At 40.4% G+C, this 20,120-nt stretch overlaps 1 protein-coding gene across 1 annotated transcript in view; it reads right to left on the bottom strand.

Annotated features, from left to right (window-relative positions):
* TBL3 (transducin beta like 3) overlaps positions 1–20,120 on the bottom strand; it is a 132,935-nt gene that overhangs the window by 16,426 nt on the left and 96,389 nt on the right. Inside the window, exons 20-21 of the mRNA XM_053694484.1 lie at positions 16,155–16,226; positions 2,170–2,328 (exon numbers count right to left, since the gene is read on the bottom strand). Coding sequence (XP_053550459.1) covers positions 2,170–2,328; positions 16,155–16,226 — 231 coding nt within the window. The remainder of the gene's footprint in view (positions 1–2,169; positions 2,329–16,154; positions 16,227–20,120) is intronic.

Below are 20,120 nucleotides of genomic sequence, written 5' to 3'. Positions count from 1 at the left end.
TTTTATCCATAGGATCTTTGAAAGCACAACTATCTTCTATGGGTATAGTGGTGCGTTTGTTTAGAGTAGAAACCGCCCCCTCGACCTTGGGGACTGTCTGCCATAAGTCCTTTCTGGGGTCGACCATAGGAAACAATTTCTTAAATATAGGGGGAGGGACGAAAGGTATGCCGGGCCTTTCCCATTCTTTATTTACAATGTCCGCCACCCGCTTGGGTATAGGAAAAGCTTCGGGGGGCCCCGGGACCTCTAGGAACTTGTCCATTTTACATAATTTCTCTGGAATGACCAAATTCTCACAATCATCCAGAGTAGATAACACCTCCTTAAGCAGGGCGCGGAGATGTTCCAATTTAAATTTAAATGTAATCACATCAGGTTCAGCTTGTTGAGAAATTTTCCCTGAATCTGAAATTTCTCCCTCAGACAAAACCTCCCTGGCCCCCTCAGACTGGTGTAGGGGCACTTCAGAACCAATATCATCAGCGTCCTCATGCTCTTCAGTATTTTCTAAAACAGAGCAGTCGCGCTTTCGCTGATAAGTGGGCATTTTGGCTAAAATGTTTTTGATAGAATTATCCATTACAGCCGTTAATTGTTGCATAGTAAGGAGTATTGGCGCACTAGATGTACTAGGGGCCTCCTGTGTGGGCAAGACTGGTGTAGACGAAGGAGGGGATGATGCAGTACCATGCTTACTCCCCTCACTTGAGGAATCATCTTGGGCATCATTTTCTCTAAATTTTGTGTCACATAAATCACATCTATTTAAATGAGAAGGAACCTTGGCTTCCCCACATACAGAACACAGTCTATCTGGTAGTTCAGACATGTTAAACAGGCATAAACTTGATAACAAAGTACAAAAAACGTTTTAAAATAAAACCGTTACTGTCACTTTAAATTTTAAACTGAACACACTTTATTACTGCCAATGTGAAAAAGTATGAAGGAATTGTTCAAAATTCACCAAAATTTCACCACAGTGTCTTAAAGCCTTAAAAGTATTGCACACCAAATTTGAAAGCTTTAACTCTTAAAATAACGGAACCGGAGCCGTTTTTATATTTAACCCCTTTACAGTCCCTGGTATCTGCTTTGCTGAGACCCAACCAAGCCCAAAGGGGAATACGATACCAAATGACGCCTTCAGAAAGTCTTTTCTGTGTATCAGAGCTCCTCACACATGCATCTGCATGTCATGCTTCCTAAAAACAAGTGCGCAATAGAGGCGCGAAAATGAGGCTCTGCCTATGATTAGGGAAAGCCCCTAGAGGATAAGGTGTCCAATACAGTGCCTGCCGGTTATTTTACATAATTCCCAAGAATAAAATAATTCCTCAAAGCTATGAAGTATAAAATATGTTTATATATCAATCGTTTTAGCCCAGAAAATGTCTACAGTCTTAAAAGCCCTTGTGAAGCCCTTTTTTTCTTATGTAATAAAAATGGCTTACCGGATCCCATAGGGAAAATGACAGCTTCCAGCATTACATCGTCTTGTTAGAAATGTGTCATACCTCAAGCAGCAAAAGTCTGCTCACTGTTTCCCCCAACTGAAGTTAATTCCTCTCAACAGTCCTGTGTGGAAACAGCCATCGATTTTAGTAACGGTTGCTAAAATCATTTTCCTCTTACAAACAGAAATCTTCATCACCTTTCTGTTTCAGAGTAAATAGTACATACCAGCACTATTTTAAAATAACAAACTCTTGATTGAATAATAAAAACTACAGTTAAACACCAAAAAACTCTAAGCCATCTCCGTGGAGATGTTGCCTGTACAACGGCAAAGAGAATGACTGGGGAAGGGGGAGCCTAGGAGGGATCATGTGACCAGCTTTGCTGGGCTCTTTGCCATTTCCTGTTGGGGAAGAGAATATCCCACAAGTAAGGATGACGCCGTGGACCGGACACACCTATGTTGGAGAAAAACTGTTAGAAAAAAATCTTTAGAGTATGTGTTAATTGCATTGCCTTTTTATTATGCACTTATTAATGATGCAATCCTACTGTATTTAACGGTCCTTTAAAAGCAGTTTTTACTCACTAAAAACAAATTTGTGATTAAACCCCATCATAAAGCTCTGCAGATGTGAATTTTCACGACAAAGCAGCATTTTCACACATATCACAGGTTGTTCTGTATATTTAATGAGGTTTTCTCACCTGTATAAGGTATAAGGGATTCTAAAGTTCCTCTGATGGCGCTGTACTGCAGGAGCGTGTCTGGAGACTCGTGCGTTAATAGGATGTTTAGCACAGACTGAGCCTCGCGACAGTTGCGAGAGTTTGTATTCCAGATACTGCAATACCTCAGTATAGACTCTGAGGAGAACAAAGTGAGGGGATGGAAAAAAAATATTCTTCAGATGCTTAAATTAAAGGGACATAAACAATAAAAATGTTCAAGTAGACTTTCCCTTTAAAGTGAAGGTAAAGTAAAACATACTGTATTAAAGAATTCAATATTTCAATGCAAAATAATAGTAGTTTCATTCATGATTATTTATATACCTCAATATGAATTTAGAATTCTTAGATTATTCTCATCGATCCGGCTCCCAGTAAATCAACCCGTTTTTTTTGTTTTTTTTCTGTACAACGATCACGTTGTGTGAAGAGCCAATTGATTGTCTGGCCGTTAGGCGGCCGTCAATTGACGTCAGCATGTTTAGTACAGTATGCGCATGCGTAGCCTTCTCTTGTTCTTTGCGGCCAAGCGAGCGCATCCTCGTTTCGCGCATGCGCACAAAGAAATTTTTGGGCAAGCAGTGAAAGCCCATCTCATCAAGAACGGCAACAAAATATGCGAATGCGCAGTTCCTCCATGCTCGATGTGCACGAGCTTACTAGACAAGTATAGAGCGGGTGGGACCGCTCTATACGTCACAGCATCACAAACCAGAAAATGGAGGATGGGAGGAGATTCTGCATGGAACGGTATGTGAAATCAAGTTAAAAATATACCGAAATAAATACATTAGTTTAAAAAACAAACCTAGCGACTGTATTTGAATAAGTAAAAGGTACATAAATACAATAGTTAATTAACCTAACTTTACCTTCACTTTAAAGGGACATAAAAAACACAACATTTTTATCTCATGATTCAGATAGAGCATGACATTTTAATCAACATTCTAACTTCTATTATCAAATTGTCTTTGTTCTCTTGGTATCTTTTGTTGAAAAGCAGAGATCTAAACTCAGGCGCGTGTTTGGAGCACTATATACAGCAGTTTTGCAAGAGCACTAGATAGCAGCACTATTTCGTGTCATGCAGTGCTGCACACACCTACCTAGGTACCTCTTCAACAACAAATCAAATTTGTTTATAGTAAATTGGATCCTTTTATTTTATTTTTAAAGGGACAGTATACACCAATTGTTATATAACTGTGTGTAGTATCTAAAAATCCAGAATAAAATTGTTTAAAAACTTGTCGTTTGTCTGTGGCATTCGGCTCATTCCACAACCAGATATTTATAAAAGCAACACACACATTTCTGTGCCAAGCGAGATATTGGTTTGTTGAACTTTTTTTTAAAATAAATACCGCAGACACTTTCTACAATCTTTTCACTAACAAATGACGAATGACAAAATAATACACACCCCTAATCATTTTATTATTCCACTGTTTGCATATAACTAAGCGTTAAACAATGCAAATGGGTTAAACACATAGTTAAAGTCTGCCCAGAGCAGCAGTGCACTACTGGGAGATAGCTAAACATAACTGATGATCCAAAGACAACAGGCATGTGTGTGTAGCTACTAATAGCCAGCTAGCTCCCAGTAAGTTATTACTGACCCTGAGCCTACCCAGCTATGCTTTTAAACTGAGGACACCAAAAGAATGAAGCTAATTTGATAACAGAAATAAGACTCTTAAAATTGCATGTCCTATCTGAACCATCCCTTGCATGCACGTGTCTTTAGCCATCTGGCAGCAGTGTTTGCAACAATGTTTATAGCCATGTTATACATTGTTGCAAACACAGCTGCCATAGAATGCTAAAGACACGTGCACACTCCTGAGCTACTATCATGCTACCAGGCAAATTGTATAATAGAAGTAGATAATTCTTGCATTCCTATAGACATATGCATAATAAAAAGCAAACCACAGAAAACGTTTGTCAATGGAACTTGTCACCTCTCAGTATCTTCAGAGAATGCAGTAGACAGCTAGTGAATATATTATTCACAGACAGCAAAGCTAAAAAAAATACATGCTCTTCATCATTAATGACTGTCATATAGAGAAAATTTATATCCTAGCTAAACATGTGTTTAACCGCAACAAAAGGGTTAAAGGGTTAAACACATCCTGCTCAGGGTCCCAAACATTGCAGTTACCCATCAGGAAACAGCCTGTGATTGGCGGCTACATATGACTGCCACTTTTGATTGGCTCACCTGCCACGCTCCCAAGCTTTACCCATATGTTTATTCCCTTGTGGTAAAACCCATTTCAGTAACGCAAAAACAGAGCATGGAATTTTGCTTTAGACGGAATCTCTTTAAAAAGAAAATTTATGCTTACCTGATAAATGTATTTCTTTTTTGACACAATGAGTCCACGTATCATCTTAATTACTAATGGGATATTCACCCCCTGGTCAGCAGGAGGCAGCAAAGAGCACCACAGCAAAGCTGCCAAACAGCTCCTCCCTTCCCTCCCACTCCAGTCATTCGACCAAAGTTAAGGATAGAAAGGAAAAACCAAGGTGCAGAGGTGTCTGAAGTTTATAATAACCAACAACCTGTCTTACAAGAACAGGGGGGCCGTGGACTCATCCTGTCAAAAAAGAAAACATAATTTATGTAAGAACTTACCTGATAAATTCATTTCTTTCATATTAGCAAGAGTCCATGAGCTAGTGACGTATGGGATATACATTCCTACCAGGAGGGGCAAAGTTTCCCAAACCTCAAAATGCCTATAAATACACCCCTCACCACACCCACAATTCAGTTTAACGAATAGCCAAGAAGTGGGGTGATAAAAAAGTGCGAAAGCATATAAAATAAGGAATTGGAATAATTGTGCTTTATACAAAATCATAACCACCACAAAAAAAGGGCGGGCCTCATGGACTCTTGCTAATATGAAAGAAATGAATTTATCAGGTAAGTTCTTACATAAATTATGTTTTCTTTCATGTAATTAGCAAGAGTCCATGAGCTAGTGACGTATGGGATAATGACTACCCAAGAAGTGGATCTTTCCACACAAGAGTCACTAGAGAGGGAGGGATAAAATAAAGACAGCCAATTCCTGCTGAAAATAATCCACACCCAAAATAAAGTTTAACGAAAAACATAAGCAGAAGATTCAAACTGAAACCGCTGCCTGAAGTACTTTTCTACCAAAAACTGCTTCAGAAGAAGAAAATACATCAAAATGGTAGAATTTAGTAAAAGTATGCAAAGAGGACCAAGTCGCTGCTTTGCAGATCTGGTCAACCGAAGCTTCATTCTTAAACGCCCAGGAAGTAGAAACTGACCTAGTAGAATGAGCTGTAATTCTCTGAGGCGGAGTTTTACCCGACTCAACATAGGCAAGATGAATTAAAGATTTCAACCAAGATGCCAAAGAAATGGCAGAAGCTTTCTGGCCTTTTCTAGAACCGGAAAAGATAACAAATAGACTAGAAGTCTTACGAAAAGATTTCGTAGCTTCAACATAATATTTCAATGCTCTAACAACATCCAAAGAATGCAACGATTTCTCCTTAGAATTCTTAGGATTAGGACATAATGAAGGAACCACAATTTCTCTACTAATGTTGTTGGAATTCACAACTTTAGGTAAAAATTCAAAAGAAGTTCGCAACACCGCCTTATCCTGATGAAAAATCAGAAAAGGAGACTCACAAGAAAGAGCAGATAATTCAGAAATTCTTCTGGCAGAAGAGATGGCCAAAAGGAACAAAACTTTCCAAGAAAGTAATTTAATGTCCAATGAATGCATAGGTTCAAACGGAGGAGCTTGAAGAGCTCCCAGAACCAAATTCAAACTCCAAGGAGGAGAAATTGACTTAATGACAGGTTTTATACGAACCAAAGCTTGTACAAAACAATGAATATCAGGAAGAATAGCAATCTTTCTGTGAAAAAGAACAGAAAGAGCAGAGATTTGTCCTTTCAAAGAACTTGCGGACAAACCCTTATCTAAACTATCCTGAAGGAACTATAAAATTCTCGGTATTCTAAAAGAATGCCAGGAAAAATGATGAGAAAGACACCAAGAAATATAAGTCTTCCAGACTCTATAATATATCTCTCGAGATACAGATTTACGAGCCTGTAACATAGTATTAATCACAGAGTCAGAGAAACCTCTTTGACCAAGAATCAAGCGTTCAATCTCCATACCTTTAAATTTAAGGATTTCAGATCCTGATGGAAAAAAGGACCTTGTGACAGAAGGTCTGGTCTTAACGGAAGATTCCACGGTTGGCAAGAGGCCATCCGGACAAGATCCGCATACCAAAACCTGTGAGGCCATGCCGGAGCTACCAGCAGAACAAACAAGCATTCCTTCAGAATCTTGGAGATTACTCTTGGAAGAAGAACTAGAGGCGGAAAGATATAGGCAGGATGATACTTCCAAGGAAGTGATAATGCATCCACTGCCTCCGCCTGAGGATCCTGGGATCTGGACAGATACCTGGGAAGTTTCTTGTTTAGATGGGACGCCATCAGATCTATTTCTGGAAGTTCCCACATTTGAACAATCTGAAGAAATACCTCTGGGTGAAGAGACCATTCGCCCGGATGCAACGTTTGGCGACTGAGATAATCCGCTTCCCAATTGTCTACACCTGGGATATGAACCGCAGAGATTAGACAGGAGCTGGATTCCGCCCAAACCAAAATTCGAGATACTTCTTTCATAGCCAGAGGACTGTGAGTCCCTCCTTGATGATTGATGTATGCCACAGTTGTGACATTGTCTGTCTGAAAACAAATGAACGATTCTCTCTTCAGAAGAGGCCAAAACTGAAGAGCTCTGAAAATTACCAAAATATTGATCGGTAATCTCACCTCCTGAGATTCCCAAACTCCTTGTGCCGTCAGAGATCCCCACACAGCTCCCCAACCTGTGAGACTTGCATCTGTTGAAATTACAGTCCAGGTCGGAAGCACAAAAGAAGCCCCCTGAATTAAACGATGGTGATCTGTCCACCATGTTAGAGAGTGTCGAACAATCGGTTTTAAAGATATTAATTGAGATATCTTCGTGTAATCCTTGCACCATTGCTTCAGCATACAGAGCTGAAGAGGTCGCATGTGAAAACGAGCAAAGGGGATCGCGTCCGATGCAGCAGTCATAAGACCTAGAATTTCCATGCATAAGGCTACCGAAGGGAATGATTGTGACTGAAGGTTTCGACAAGCTGTAATCAACTTTAGACGTCTCTTGTCTGTTAAAGACAGAGTCATGGACACTGAATCCATCTGGAAACCCAGAAAGGTTACCCTTGTCTGAGGAATCAAAGAACTTTTTGGTAAATTGATCCTCCAACCATGATCTTGAAGAAACAACACAAGTCGATTAGTATGAGATTCTGCTAAATGTAAAGACTGAGCAAGTACCAAGATATCGTCCAAATAAGGAAATACCACAATACCCTGTTCTCTGATTACAGACAGCAGGGCACCGAGAACCTTTGTAAAAATTCTTGGAGCTGTAGCTAGGCCAAACGGCAGAGCCACAAACTGGTAATGCTTGTCCAGAAACGAGAATCTCAGGAACTGATAATGATCTGGATGAATCGGAATATGCAGATATGCATCCTGTAAATCTATTGTGGACATATAATTCCCTTGCTGAACAAAAGGTAAGATAGTCCTTACAGTTACCATCTTGAACGTTGGTATCCTTACATAACGATTCAATATTTTTAGATCCAGAACTGGTCTGAAAGAATTCTCCTTCTTTGGTACAATGAAGAGATTTGAATAAAACCCCATCCCCTGTTCCGGAACTGGAACTGGCATAATTACTCCAGTCAACTCTAGATCTGAAACACATTTCAGAAATGCTTGAGCTTTTACTGGATTTACTGGGACACGGGAAAGAAAAAATCTCTTTGCAGGAGGTCTCAACTTGAAACCAATTCTGTACCCTTCTGAAACAATGCTCTGAATCCAAAGATTGTGAACAGAATTGATCCAAATTTCCTTGAAAAAACATAACCTGCCCCCTACCAGCTGAGCTGGAATGAGGGCCGCACCTTCATGTGGACTTAGAAGCAGGCTTTGCCTTTCTAGCTGGCTTGGATTTATTCCAAACTGGAGATGGTCTCCAAACTGAAACTGCTCCTGAGGATGAAGGATCAGGCTTTTGTTCTTTGTTGAAACGAAAGGAACGAAAACGATTATTAGCCCTGTTTTTACCTTTAGATTTTTTATCCTGTGGTAAAAAAGTTCCTTTCCCACCAGTAACAGTTGAAATAATGGAATCCAACTGAGAACCAAATAATTTGTTACCCTGGAAAGAAATGGAAAGTAAAGTTGATTTAGAAGCCATATCAGCATTCCAAGTTTTAAGCCATAAAGCTCTTCTAGCTAAAATAGCTAGAGACATAAACCTGACATCAACTCTGATAATATCAAAAATGGCATCACAGATAAAATTATTAGCATGTTGAAGAAGAATAATAATATCATGAGAATCACGATGTGTTACTTGTTGCGCTAAAGTTTCCAACCAAAAAGTTGAAGCTGCAGCAACATCAGCCAAAGATATAGCAGGTCTAAGAAGATTACCTGAACACAGATAAGCTTTTCTTAGAAAGGACTCAATTTTCCTATCTAGAGGATCCTTAAACGAAGTACCATCTGACGTAGGAATAGTAGTACGTTAAGCAAGGGTAGAAATAGCCCCATCAACTTTAGGGATCTTGTCCCAAAATTCTAATCTGTCAGACGGCACAGGATATAATTGCTTAAAACGTTTAGAAGGAGTAAATGAATTACCCAAATTATCCCATTCTTTGGAAATTACTGCAGAAATAGCATCAGGGACAGGAAAAACTTCTGGAATAACTACAGGAGATTTAAAAACCTTATTTAAACGTTTAGATTTAGTATCAAGAGGACCAAAATCCTCTATTTCTAAAGCAATTAGGACTTCTTTAAGTAAAGAACGAATAAATTCCATTTTAAATAAATATGAAGATTTTTCAGCATCAACCTCTGAGACAGAATCCTCTGAACCAGAGGAATCATCAGAATCAGAATGATGATGTTCAGTTAAAAATTCATCTGTAGGGAGAGAAGTTTTAAAAGATTTTTTACGTTTACTAGAAGGAGAAATAACAGACATAGCCTTCTTTATGGATTCAGAAACAAAATCTCTTATATTATCAGGAACATTCTGCACCTTAGATGTTGAAGGAACTGCAACAGGCAATGGTACTTTACTAAAGGAAATATCTGCTTTAACAAGTTTGTCATGACAATCAATACAAACAACAGCTGGAGGAATAGCTACCAAAAGTTTACAGCAGATACACTTAGCTTTGGTAGATTCAGCACTTGACAGCGATTTTCCTGTAGTATCTTCTGACTCAGATGCAACGTGAGACATCTTGCAATATGTAAGAGAAAAAACAACATATATATAAAGCAAAATTGATCAAATTCCTTAAATGACAGTTTCAGGAATGGAAAAAAATGCCAAAGAACAAGCTTCTAGCAACCAGAAGCAATAAAAAATGAGACTTAAATAATGTGGAGACAAAAGTGACGCCCATATTTTTTCGCGCCAAATAAGACGCCCACATTATTTGGCGCCTAAATGCTTTTTGGCGCCAAAAATGACGCCACATCCGGAACGCCGACATTTTTGGCGCAAAATAACGTCAAAAAATGACGCATCTTCCGGCGACACGTATGACGCCGGAAACGGAAATAGAATTTTTGCACCAAAAAAGTCTGCGCCAAGAATGACGCAATAAAATGAAGCATTTTCAGCCCCCGCGAGCCTAACAGCCCACAGGGAAAAAGTCAAATTTTAAGGTAAGAAAAATGTTAAAATGCATTATCCCAAATATGAAACTGACTGTCTGAAAATAAGGAAAGTTGAACATTCTGAGTCAAGGCAAATAAATGTTTGAATACATATATTTAGAACTTTATAAACAAAGTGCCCAACCATAGCTAGGAGTGTCACAGAAAATAAGACTTACTTACCCCAGGACACTCATCTACATATAGTAGATAGCCAAACCAGTACTGAAACGAGAATCAGCAGAGGTAATGGTATATATAAGAGTATATCGTCGATCTGAAAAGGGAGGTAAGAGATGAATCTCTACGACCGATAACAGAGAACCTATGAAATAGACCCCTTAGAAGGAGATCACTGCATTCAAATAGGCAATACTCTCCTCACATCCCTCTGACATTCACTGCACGCTGAGAGGAAAACCGGGCTCCAACTTGCTGCGGAGCGCATATCAACGTAGAATCTAGCACAAACTTACTTCACCACCTCCATCGGAGGCAAAGTTTGTAAAACTGAATTGTGGGTGTGGTGAGGGGTGTATTTATAGGCATTTTGAGGTTTGGGAAACTTTGCCCCTCCTGGTAGGAATGTATATCCCATACGTCACTAGCTCATGGACTCTTGCTAATTACATGAAAGAAATACATTTATCAGGTAAGCATAAATTTTCTTTTCTTTTTTATGACATGATGAGTCCACGGATCATCTTAATTACTAATGGGATTCAATACTCAAGCTAGAGTACACAGATGATAAGGGAGGGACAAGACAGGGAACCTAAACGGAAGGCACCACTGCTTGAAGAACCTTTCTCCCAAAAGCGGCCCCAGCCGAGGCAAAAGTGTCAAATTTGTAGAATTTTGAAAAAGTGTGAAGAGAGGACCAAGCTGCAGTCTTGCAAATCTGTTCCACAGAAACCTAATTTTTGAAAACCCATGAGGAAGCAACAGCCCTTGTGGAATGAGCCGTAACTCCCTCTGGAGGCTGCTATCCAGAAGTCTCATATGCAAAACGGATGATACTCTTCAGCCAAAAAAGAAAAGGAAGTAGCCATAGCTTTCGGACCCTTACGTTTTCCTGAGAAAACCACAAACAAAGAAGAAGACTGACGAAAATCCTTAGTCACCTGCAGGTAAAACTTTAAAAGCACGAACCACGTCTAAATTGTGCAAAAGTCGCTCCTTCTGAGAAGTAGGATTAGGACACAAGGAAGGAACAACAATCTCTTGATTAATGTTCCTATCAGAAACAACCTTAGGAAGAAAACCTAACTTAGTACTTAAAACTACCTTATCTGAATGGAAAATAAGATAAGGAAACGCATACTGCAATGCCGAGAGATCTGAAACTCTACGAGCAGAGGAGAAAGCAACAAGAAATAAAACTTTCCAAGATAACAACTTAACATCTAAGGAATAAATAGGCTCAAACGGAGGCCGTTGCAGAACATTGAGAACTAAATTCAGACTCCATGGAGGAGTAACTGGTTTGAACACAGGCCTGATCCTAACCAAGGCCTGACAAAATGATTGGACATCTGGAACATCTGCCAGACGCTTGTGTAACAAGATAAAAAGGCAGAGATTTGACCTTTTAGGGAACATGTCGATAATCCTTTCTCCAAACCCTCTTGGAGAAAAGATAAAATTCTAGGAATTCTAACTCTACTCCATGAGTAGCCCTTGGATTCACACCAACATAGATATTTACGCCATATCTTATAGTAAATCTTTCTAGTTACAGGCTTACAATCCTGGATCATGATCTCAATGACCGATTGAGAAAAACCCCGCTTGGATAAAATTAGGCGTTCAATCTCCAAGCAGTCAGCTTCAGAGAAACTAAATTTGGGTGAAGGAAGGGACCTTGAATTAGAAGATCCCTCCTCAACGGAAGTCTCCAAGGTAGCAGAGATGACATGTCCACCAGATCTGCGTACCAAATCCTGCGAGATTCAGGCTGGCAAATACTTCCGGATGGAGTTCCCACTCCCCCGGATGAAAGGTCTGCCTGCTCAGAAAGTCCGCCTCCCAGTTGTTCACCCCTGGGATGTAGATCGCCGACAGGCAGCAAGAATGGGCCTCCGCTTACTGAATTATTTTGGATACCTCTGTCATCGCTAAGGAACTTCTCGTTCCTCCCTGATGATTGATGTAAGCCACTGAAGTTATGTTGTCCGACTGGAACCTGATGAACTGGACCGTGGCCAGGCCAGAAGAGCATTGAAGATCGCTCTCAGCTCCAGAATGTTTATAGGAGGAACAGACTCTGAATGAGTCCAAACTGCCTGAGCCTTTAGGGAACCCCAGACTGCTCCCCACCCCAGAAGGCTGGCGTCTGTTGTCACAATCAACCAGGATGGTCTGCGGAAGCAGGCTCCCTGGGAGAGATGATCCAGGGACAACCACCATTGAAGAGAATCCCTTGTCTCCTGCTCCAGTAGTATTCGAGGAGACAAACTGGTATAATCTCTGTTCCATTGCCTGAGCATGCTTAACTGCAATGCTCTGAGATGGAACCGAGCAAACGGGATGATGTCCATCAACCTGATTACCTCCATGCACTGAGCCACTGATGGTCGAGGGGTGGACTGAAGTACTAGACAACTATCGATAATCTTTGATTTCCTGACCTCTGTCAGAAAGTCTTCATTGATAGGGAATCTATTATGGTTCCCAAGAAGGTTACCCTTGTATTTACTAAGGAACTCTTTTCTAAATTTACCTTCCACACGTGAGATCGCAGGGAGGATGGCACCATTTCCGTGTGGGATCTTGCTTGTTGTAATGATGGCATCTGGACTAGAATATCGTCCAGATAGGGTGCCACTGCAATACCACGTAACCAAAGCACCACAAACAGCGATCCCAGAACCTTGGTGAAAATTCTGGGAGCAGTGGCAAGATCAAAAGGAAGAGCCACAATCTGGAAGTGTTGGTCATAAATTGACCCTCTTGGATCAAAGGAAGAATGGAACGAATAGTTTCCATCTTGAAGGACGGTACTCTGAGAAATTTGTTTAGACTCTTGAGATCTAAAATTGGTCTGAAGGTTCCCTCTTCTTTGGGAACCACAAAGAGATTGGAATAAAACCCCTGACCCTGTTCCTGTATTGGAACTGGAACAATCACTCCCAGGTCTGAGAGGTCTTCTACACAGTGTAAGAACGCCTCTCTTTTTGTCTGGTCTGCAGATAATCTTGAAAGTAGAAACCTGCCTCTGGGAGGAAAACTTTTGAACTCTAGTTTGTATCCCTGGGACACTATTTCTACTACCCAGGGATCCGGAAAATCTCAAACCCAAGCCTGAGCAAAGAAGGAAAGTCTGCCCCCTACAAGATCCAGTCCCGGATCGGGGGCTTGATCTTCATTCTGTCTTTGATTCAATGGCGGGCTTCTTGGGTTGTTTACCCTTATTCCAAGACTGATTGGGTCTCCATGCAGGATTGAACTGTTCCTGCTTGGAAGAGGTCGAGGAAGAATTTCCATTGAATTTTCGAAAGGAACGAAAGTTAGTCTGTCGTCCTTTCTGTTTGTTTCTCTTATCCTGGGGAAGGAGGAGACTCTTACCTCCAGTGATATCAGAGATAATTTCTATTAGCCAAGGTCCAAACAGGGACTTCCCCTTGTAAGGAATAGCTAGAAGCTTAGACTTAGAGGACACATCCGCAGACCAAGGCTTCAACCATAAGGCTCTGCGGACCAGAATAGAAAACCCTGAAATCTTGGCTCCCAGTTTGAGAACTTGAAGGGAAGCATCCGTAATAAAGGAATTAGCTAATTTAAAAACATTTATCCTATCTTGGACCTCATCCAAAGAAGTCTCTGTCCTGGTAGCATCAGACAGCGCATCAAACCAATATGCCGCCGCACTAGTGACAATAGCAATGCACACAGCTGGCTGCCATTGCAGGCACTGGTGTACATACATCTTTTTGATTAGACCCTCTAACTTCTTGTCCATAGGATCTTTGAAGGCACAACTATCCTCTATGGGAATAGTAGTTCTCTTAACTAGTCCACCTTGGGCACAGTTTGCCAAGCCTTCCTGATAGAATCGGCTACAGGGAACATTTTTTTAAAAAAGAAAATAGGAGATGGAGAAAAAGGGATACCGGTCTCTCCCACTCCTTAGAAATAATCTCAGAAGCTCGGTCAGGGACCGGAAACACGTCAGTCAAGGAAGGAACATCGAAATATTTGTTCAGCTTACTGAACTTCTTAGGAACAACAACTACCATGGAGTCGCTGTCGTCTAAAGTAGCTAAAACCTCCTTAAGTAAGACACGGAGGTGCTCTAGCTTTAATCTTAAAGTTACAACCTCAGTATCAGCAAGAGGAATTACACTTTATGAATCTGAAATTTTACCTTCAGATGGTACAATGGTCTCCTCCTCCTCAGGCTTCTGAGAGGGGACCTCTGAAACCACAACAATTGCATCAGAAACCTCGCTTACTGAGTGTCTGATTTTCCTCTTACGCTTTACCTGCAACATTGGAAAGGCAGACAGCGCATCAGAAATTGTAGAAGACATGAGAGATGCAATGTCACTTAAAAGTAACTCCAGCAGGAGCCAGAGAGGAAGCGCAGGGCACTGCTTGTGAGGGCGGTAAAATTTGGGACGCTTGAGGGGAAAGCTGCGGCATATATTGAACCTCGTAATTAGACTCCTGGACAACATCCGCTTTAGAAGAATTTGGCTCAGAAAAAATATTTTCCCTATAATTTAAAGTGCTCTCAATACATGAGGGACAGAAAGGGATTAGTGGTTCCACATTAGCTTCAAAACACAAGGAGCAAGCCACATTTTGTAAGGCCCCTTGGTCCATACTTGTTCACAATTGACCTAATATTCAATAAAAAATTTTTTACCTCTGTTAAAAGTTTTAAAATAAAGACGTTACTGTCTCTTTAAATTCAAAGCATTAACTTTTTTACTTTAAGTTTGCATTTATCAAACTACCAAATAAGGCCAAAAAAGCATCTCTGCGCCACAGCTACCGTGCTCCTACCTGACAGGCAAATGGATGGTCTATACCCCGTGTGTCCGCTCAGCGCTGCAGAAGAAATTTTCAATCAGGTGCTAGAAACGCATGCTCAGCACGAACCATGCGTTTCTAGACAGCACTTCAGAAAATGTGGCACAAATGTCTCCCCGTCCGAGGCGCAAGTGAATTGGCGCAAACTCGGAAAGAACCGCCCATCATGGGCGTAACCCTGCATCGCTTACAATAAGCTCCATACAATATGTTCTACTTGTTTCTCTTATACTGTCCTTGTACATTAAACGTTATTCCTTGCTTAAATAAAGTGTAAACCACCAGAGCCAAAAGCAATCCCCAGCCCCAGTGCCTGCACATAAATGCTGTCCCAATACCTCTCCAGACTAGGAGAGTTTTTAGTGTCCCAACATAAGTGCCTCTTCTATCCCTGTGCACAGTAACGATAATAGTGTGCTTACTCCTTTCTGGGTTCCCCCAGAAAATATATAAAGTAGCACTTACCTTTACTTCTACCTGACAGCAAGGCAGCTCACAGGCTTAAGAGGTCCTCTCCCTCCCATTGACCTGTGGAGGAAAAAGCATGCTGAGTAATCTTTACCTCAGGCTAAGACATACAGGGCAGCAAGAATACATGGGAGGCGCAGTGAGAATTATGTCCCACAAGTTCCCATTGCTCTAAAGCCACCAAAGCTCTACTGAAGAGACTGGTATGGACTACGGCTACACCCTAGAACAAAGCAGCACAATCTTGTACCACTTTAAAAATAATAAACTCTTGATTGAAGAATCTATAACTAACACCTCACTTTATCACATCCTATTACTAACATAGGCAAAGAGAATGACTGGGGTAGGAGGGAAGGGAGGAGCTGTTTGGCAGCTTTGCTGTGGTGCTCTTTGCCGCCTCCTGTGAACCAGGTGGTGAATATCCCATTAGTAATTAGGATGATCCGTGGAATCATCGTGTCATAAAAAAGAAACAGAATTTACAAATGAAGTAACAAATCTTCTGGAGAGGAAATAGGAAGCTTAAACCCAGCAGTGCAGAGAAGGAAACACTAGCAGACATAGCTGTCATGTTTCAGTAAGATGGAAGCACAAGTTTATTTAACGGCTTTACCTTTTTGGTCTGGGCGCAGTCTTAGAATGTGTTTCTCAAGATCATCTTTACCTTGGGGCTCCTTCAGGACAGCTAAGAAAAAAAAATATGTAAAAAAAAAAAAAAAAAAGTATTTGCATCTCCTTTGCTTTAGGGTTTAACAACAATCAACTAAATAAAGAATAAATTGATACATTGCATAGCATTTCATAACATCACCTAATTTAACATTGACCCAAACCAATATGTAGATGTTTCAGGCCCTAAGCCTTTAATCATATTTGTTTAAAGGGACATGAAACCCAAACATTTTATTTTGTGATTCAGTCAGAACATACAATTTTAAAAAAAAGTTTTCAATTTGCGTCTATCAAATTTGCTTCGTTCCCTTGATATTCTGTATTGAAGAGATACCTAGGTAGCATCTGGAGCACTACATGGTAGGAAATAGTGCTGCCCTCTAGTGCGCTTATAGATGTATAACATTCTTGCAAAATTTCTGCCCTATAGAGCTCCAGAAATGGGTCGGCTCGAAAATGAATACCAAGACAACAAAGGAAAATTAATAAAAGTAATTTAGAAAGTTAAAATTGCATGCTCTATCTGAATAATGAAAGAAAAATGTTGGTTTTAAATCCCTTTAAGACTAGATCTCTAGGTAGTTGTAGTAGCCCACACTATTTATAACAAAAAGAGAAAAAAATAATTTTTTTTAATCTAAAATTGTTATATATAGCCATTAAAAGAAGCCATAGCTAAAGTTATCTAGCGGTGAAACGTGTTGCGTGTTACACACTAACTCTGTGGGTCCGACCGAGCATGTCTGGACCACTGGTGCCACTATCTGGGAACGAGCATTGGTTTATAATTATCCACCATGACAAGCAATAGCCCCATGCAGTACGAAAGAGATACAAGGATTGTCAAAACAGCGCCCACAAGCTGATGGGAAGGACTGTGTGCTTTTTGGCTTTTTCATTGTAATATACTATTTGCTTTTTTCATAGCTGTACTAAGACTGCAATTTGTTTGTGCTGGATTAGCCCTATATTTTGGTGGATTACAATCAATGGTATCCTTTCTCTATGTTCTGCAAGAGGCACATAAACTTAACACACAATTGCCAAGAGTAACATCATAACAAAACTGGATATTTAGGTCACGTATTCCAATAGTGGACAAATACCCAGTGGCCACTGGTTGTGGGTTACTTTTAGGTGGTGTACAGAATATACTTTGTTCTTAATGTTTGTTTATATTATTTGCTAATAAATTATTATTGAAGCACCTTTCATTGATACCTATGTCTAACACTCTGGTATAAGCTGTGGCCCTGCCCAGTTATCATATGAATGCAGAAATAATACAGGCAGGGACACTGCCGTGGGAGGAGGGCTGGGATTGGAGTAGTGGGAGGTGATTGAGGCAGGTGGGTGGTGATCATAGGTAGTGGGAGGGATGTTCCTCATGTTTAGCTAGGACCCTAAAGCTTAAAGATAAATTACTCCCTTCTGAGCCTATCGTCTCTCAGGATAAAGCTGTTCAGGATATGCCACAGCTTTTTCCTCAAAATGTTCCAAGCCTCAATGGTATCACATACAGTGCCCTGCACTTCCTCTCAGCCTCCTTGAGGAGTGTATTTGCCAGGAGATGAGGGATGGGGTGGAGTTCCCTTTGATACAATAAAAAAAATTTGAGGCTGGTGAGGAGGGATGGGGCCCTACACTAATACCCAAGCTTTGTAGTCCACGAGTAATGAGACACAAAGGGTGGGATTTAAAAAACATTTTTTTACTGAAAAACTAAATCCATAACAGAAACTCATCTACTAGTAAAGTAGATAGTCAAACTAGTATTGAAACAGACCAGCAGAGGTTATGGAATAATATATTGTAGATCTATAAGAGGAGGCAAAAGACAAAATGAAGGTTTGTGACTAAATTTCCCATGAGGTGAAAAAGAGCCCCAAACCATACCCCATATACATCCCTCTGACAAACATTGTACTCTGAGAGGAAAATGGGCCTCAACATAGATTTAAAACCTCTCTGTCTGAAGAATCAAATGCACATCTTCATTCTTTGACCACACAAGACTGAGGTAGCTGTGATGTGTTTTATAGAGCTCTCCCCATTTGGGAATCTTTGCCAAATAGTGGCATCAAATATACCCAAATAGGCCTAGATCAATACTTTGGGTTGTCTACTTTAAAAATATACTGTATATAGGTTTTCATAGGCAAATAAAAAAGACAAAGGGCTTTATAAAAAAAGAGTCTTAGCAAAAATTCAAAAAATTCTTTGGTACTGTACTGTGGGCAAGTGTTTCTCCGAAATTCCTGGTTGCGAAGGGGTTAAGCTGCATGTTAGGTAAGGACTTGTGTATATATAGATAGCAAAGTATATCCAGGTGTGATCAATGTGAATTCATTATTAATAATAATAATCTCATTTTGTAACTGCAATGAGAGAAAAAAATAACTGGAGAAACAGCCAGAATGGAGTTAAGAGTATTACATAAAAGGGGGAAACAAGAGGCACACACAATATAGAGAGCACATACAACGTTAGAATTATACAAACACAAGGTACGGAGTGAAGCACATAAGTTGGAGCTAGTGTGAAACACACAAGGAAGTAGAGTAACAGACATTTGAAATAAGAGAAACAAAGTTGTTAAATGTGTTTTAAATCTCATTTACGTAGGTTTAACTGAAACAAAATGTTTTTAAAAAAAAAAGAAAATGAGCTGGAAATGTAAGAAGTGATAATAGAGAAGGTACTAGTCATAAAACGAATATATAGAAAATTAGCAAATCTAAGCAAGTATCCCCGCTTGCTTTACTCCAGAAGAACTCTGTATACATTTTTACCAATGTACCAGAGAACTCTGGGTAAGATATGCAAATTAGATATACAATATCTCACGCTTTTTGCTTCCAATAAAATGTTACCACTGCAATTCTCCTTTATGGGATAGGTGCAGCAAAACACAAACCACTTCTGGACAGCTGTTTTGAGTTTTTTAATTCTAATCGGCAGAATAAAGGTTTGATTTGCTGCTTGGTGAAGCTTATTTCCAGAGAGAAAGAAATGCTTCATAATTCAAATAGAGAAGGTACTGAAACATTACACACAGAGGTTGAGACAGACACACAAGGGGGAGAGAGACAAAGAGGAAAGAGTAACAATAACACAAGGAGGGTGGGAAAGAGATATAAAGAGAAGCCTGAAATAATAAAGATGGTAAAAAAGAAAGACATGAGATGAAAAAGGGAAAGGGAGACCATATTTGGTGAGAGAATGAAACAAGGCAGATGGGAATGAGTTGTAAAGAGAGGACACAAGGAATGGATACAGCAAGTCATGGAGGGAAAGACAGAGGAGGACCCAGCTAGAATACAGAGGGATACACTGTTGGAGGGGGCACTGCCTGAAGACAAAGGAGAGGGGCACTGCTAAAAGGCAAATAGGGTGCTCTGTCTGACGATAAAGAAGGGGCACTGCCATACGACAAATTGGGGAGGGGGCACTGCCAGACGACAAAGGGTGGGTGGGTGGGGCGGCCACTGCCAGGTGACAAAGGGGGGGACTGCCAGACGACAAAGGGGGGGCACTGTCAGACAACAAAGGGGGGGGACTGCCAGAAGACATAAGCAGGCATTATGGGAAACACTGAAACAAACAGACAAGGTGAAAAAATCATTATGCAAGTTACACGACACAGATGGAGACAAGGTTGAGAAAGAGGGATCACTATGCCGGAATAAGAGAGATACAAGATAAAGAAGATGGCAAGAGAGACACAGACAAAGCATGGGGGGCACGCACAAGGACATATGAGATACAAAAGAGAGGTAAAACAACTGTTTATTATTATTACCATTTGAGTACAGGTGGCCCTCGTTTTACAACGGTTCAATTGACACCGTTTCAGAATAACAACCTTTTTTCCCCAGTCATGTGACTGCTATTGAAAAGCATTGAG

Source organism: Bombina bombina, chromosome 11 (genome assembly GCF_027579735.1).
Source record: "Bombina bombina isolate aBomBom1 chromosome 11, aBomBom1.pri, whole genome shotgun sequence".
Lineage (NCBI taxonomy): Eukaryota > Metazoa > Chordata > Amphibia > Anura > Bombinatoridae > Bombina > Bombina bombina.
The sequence above is the reverse complement of the archived record's forward strand: the minus strand, read 5'-3'. Positions and strand labels throughout refer to the sequence as shown.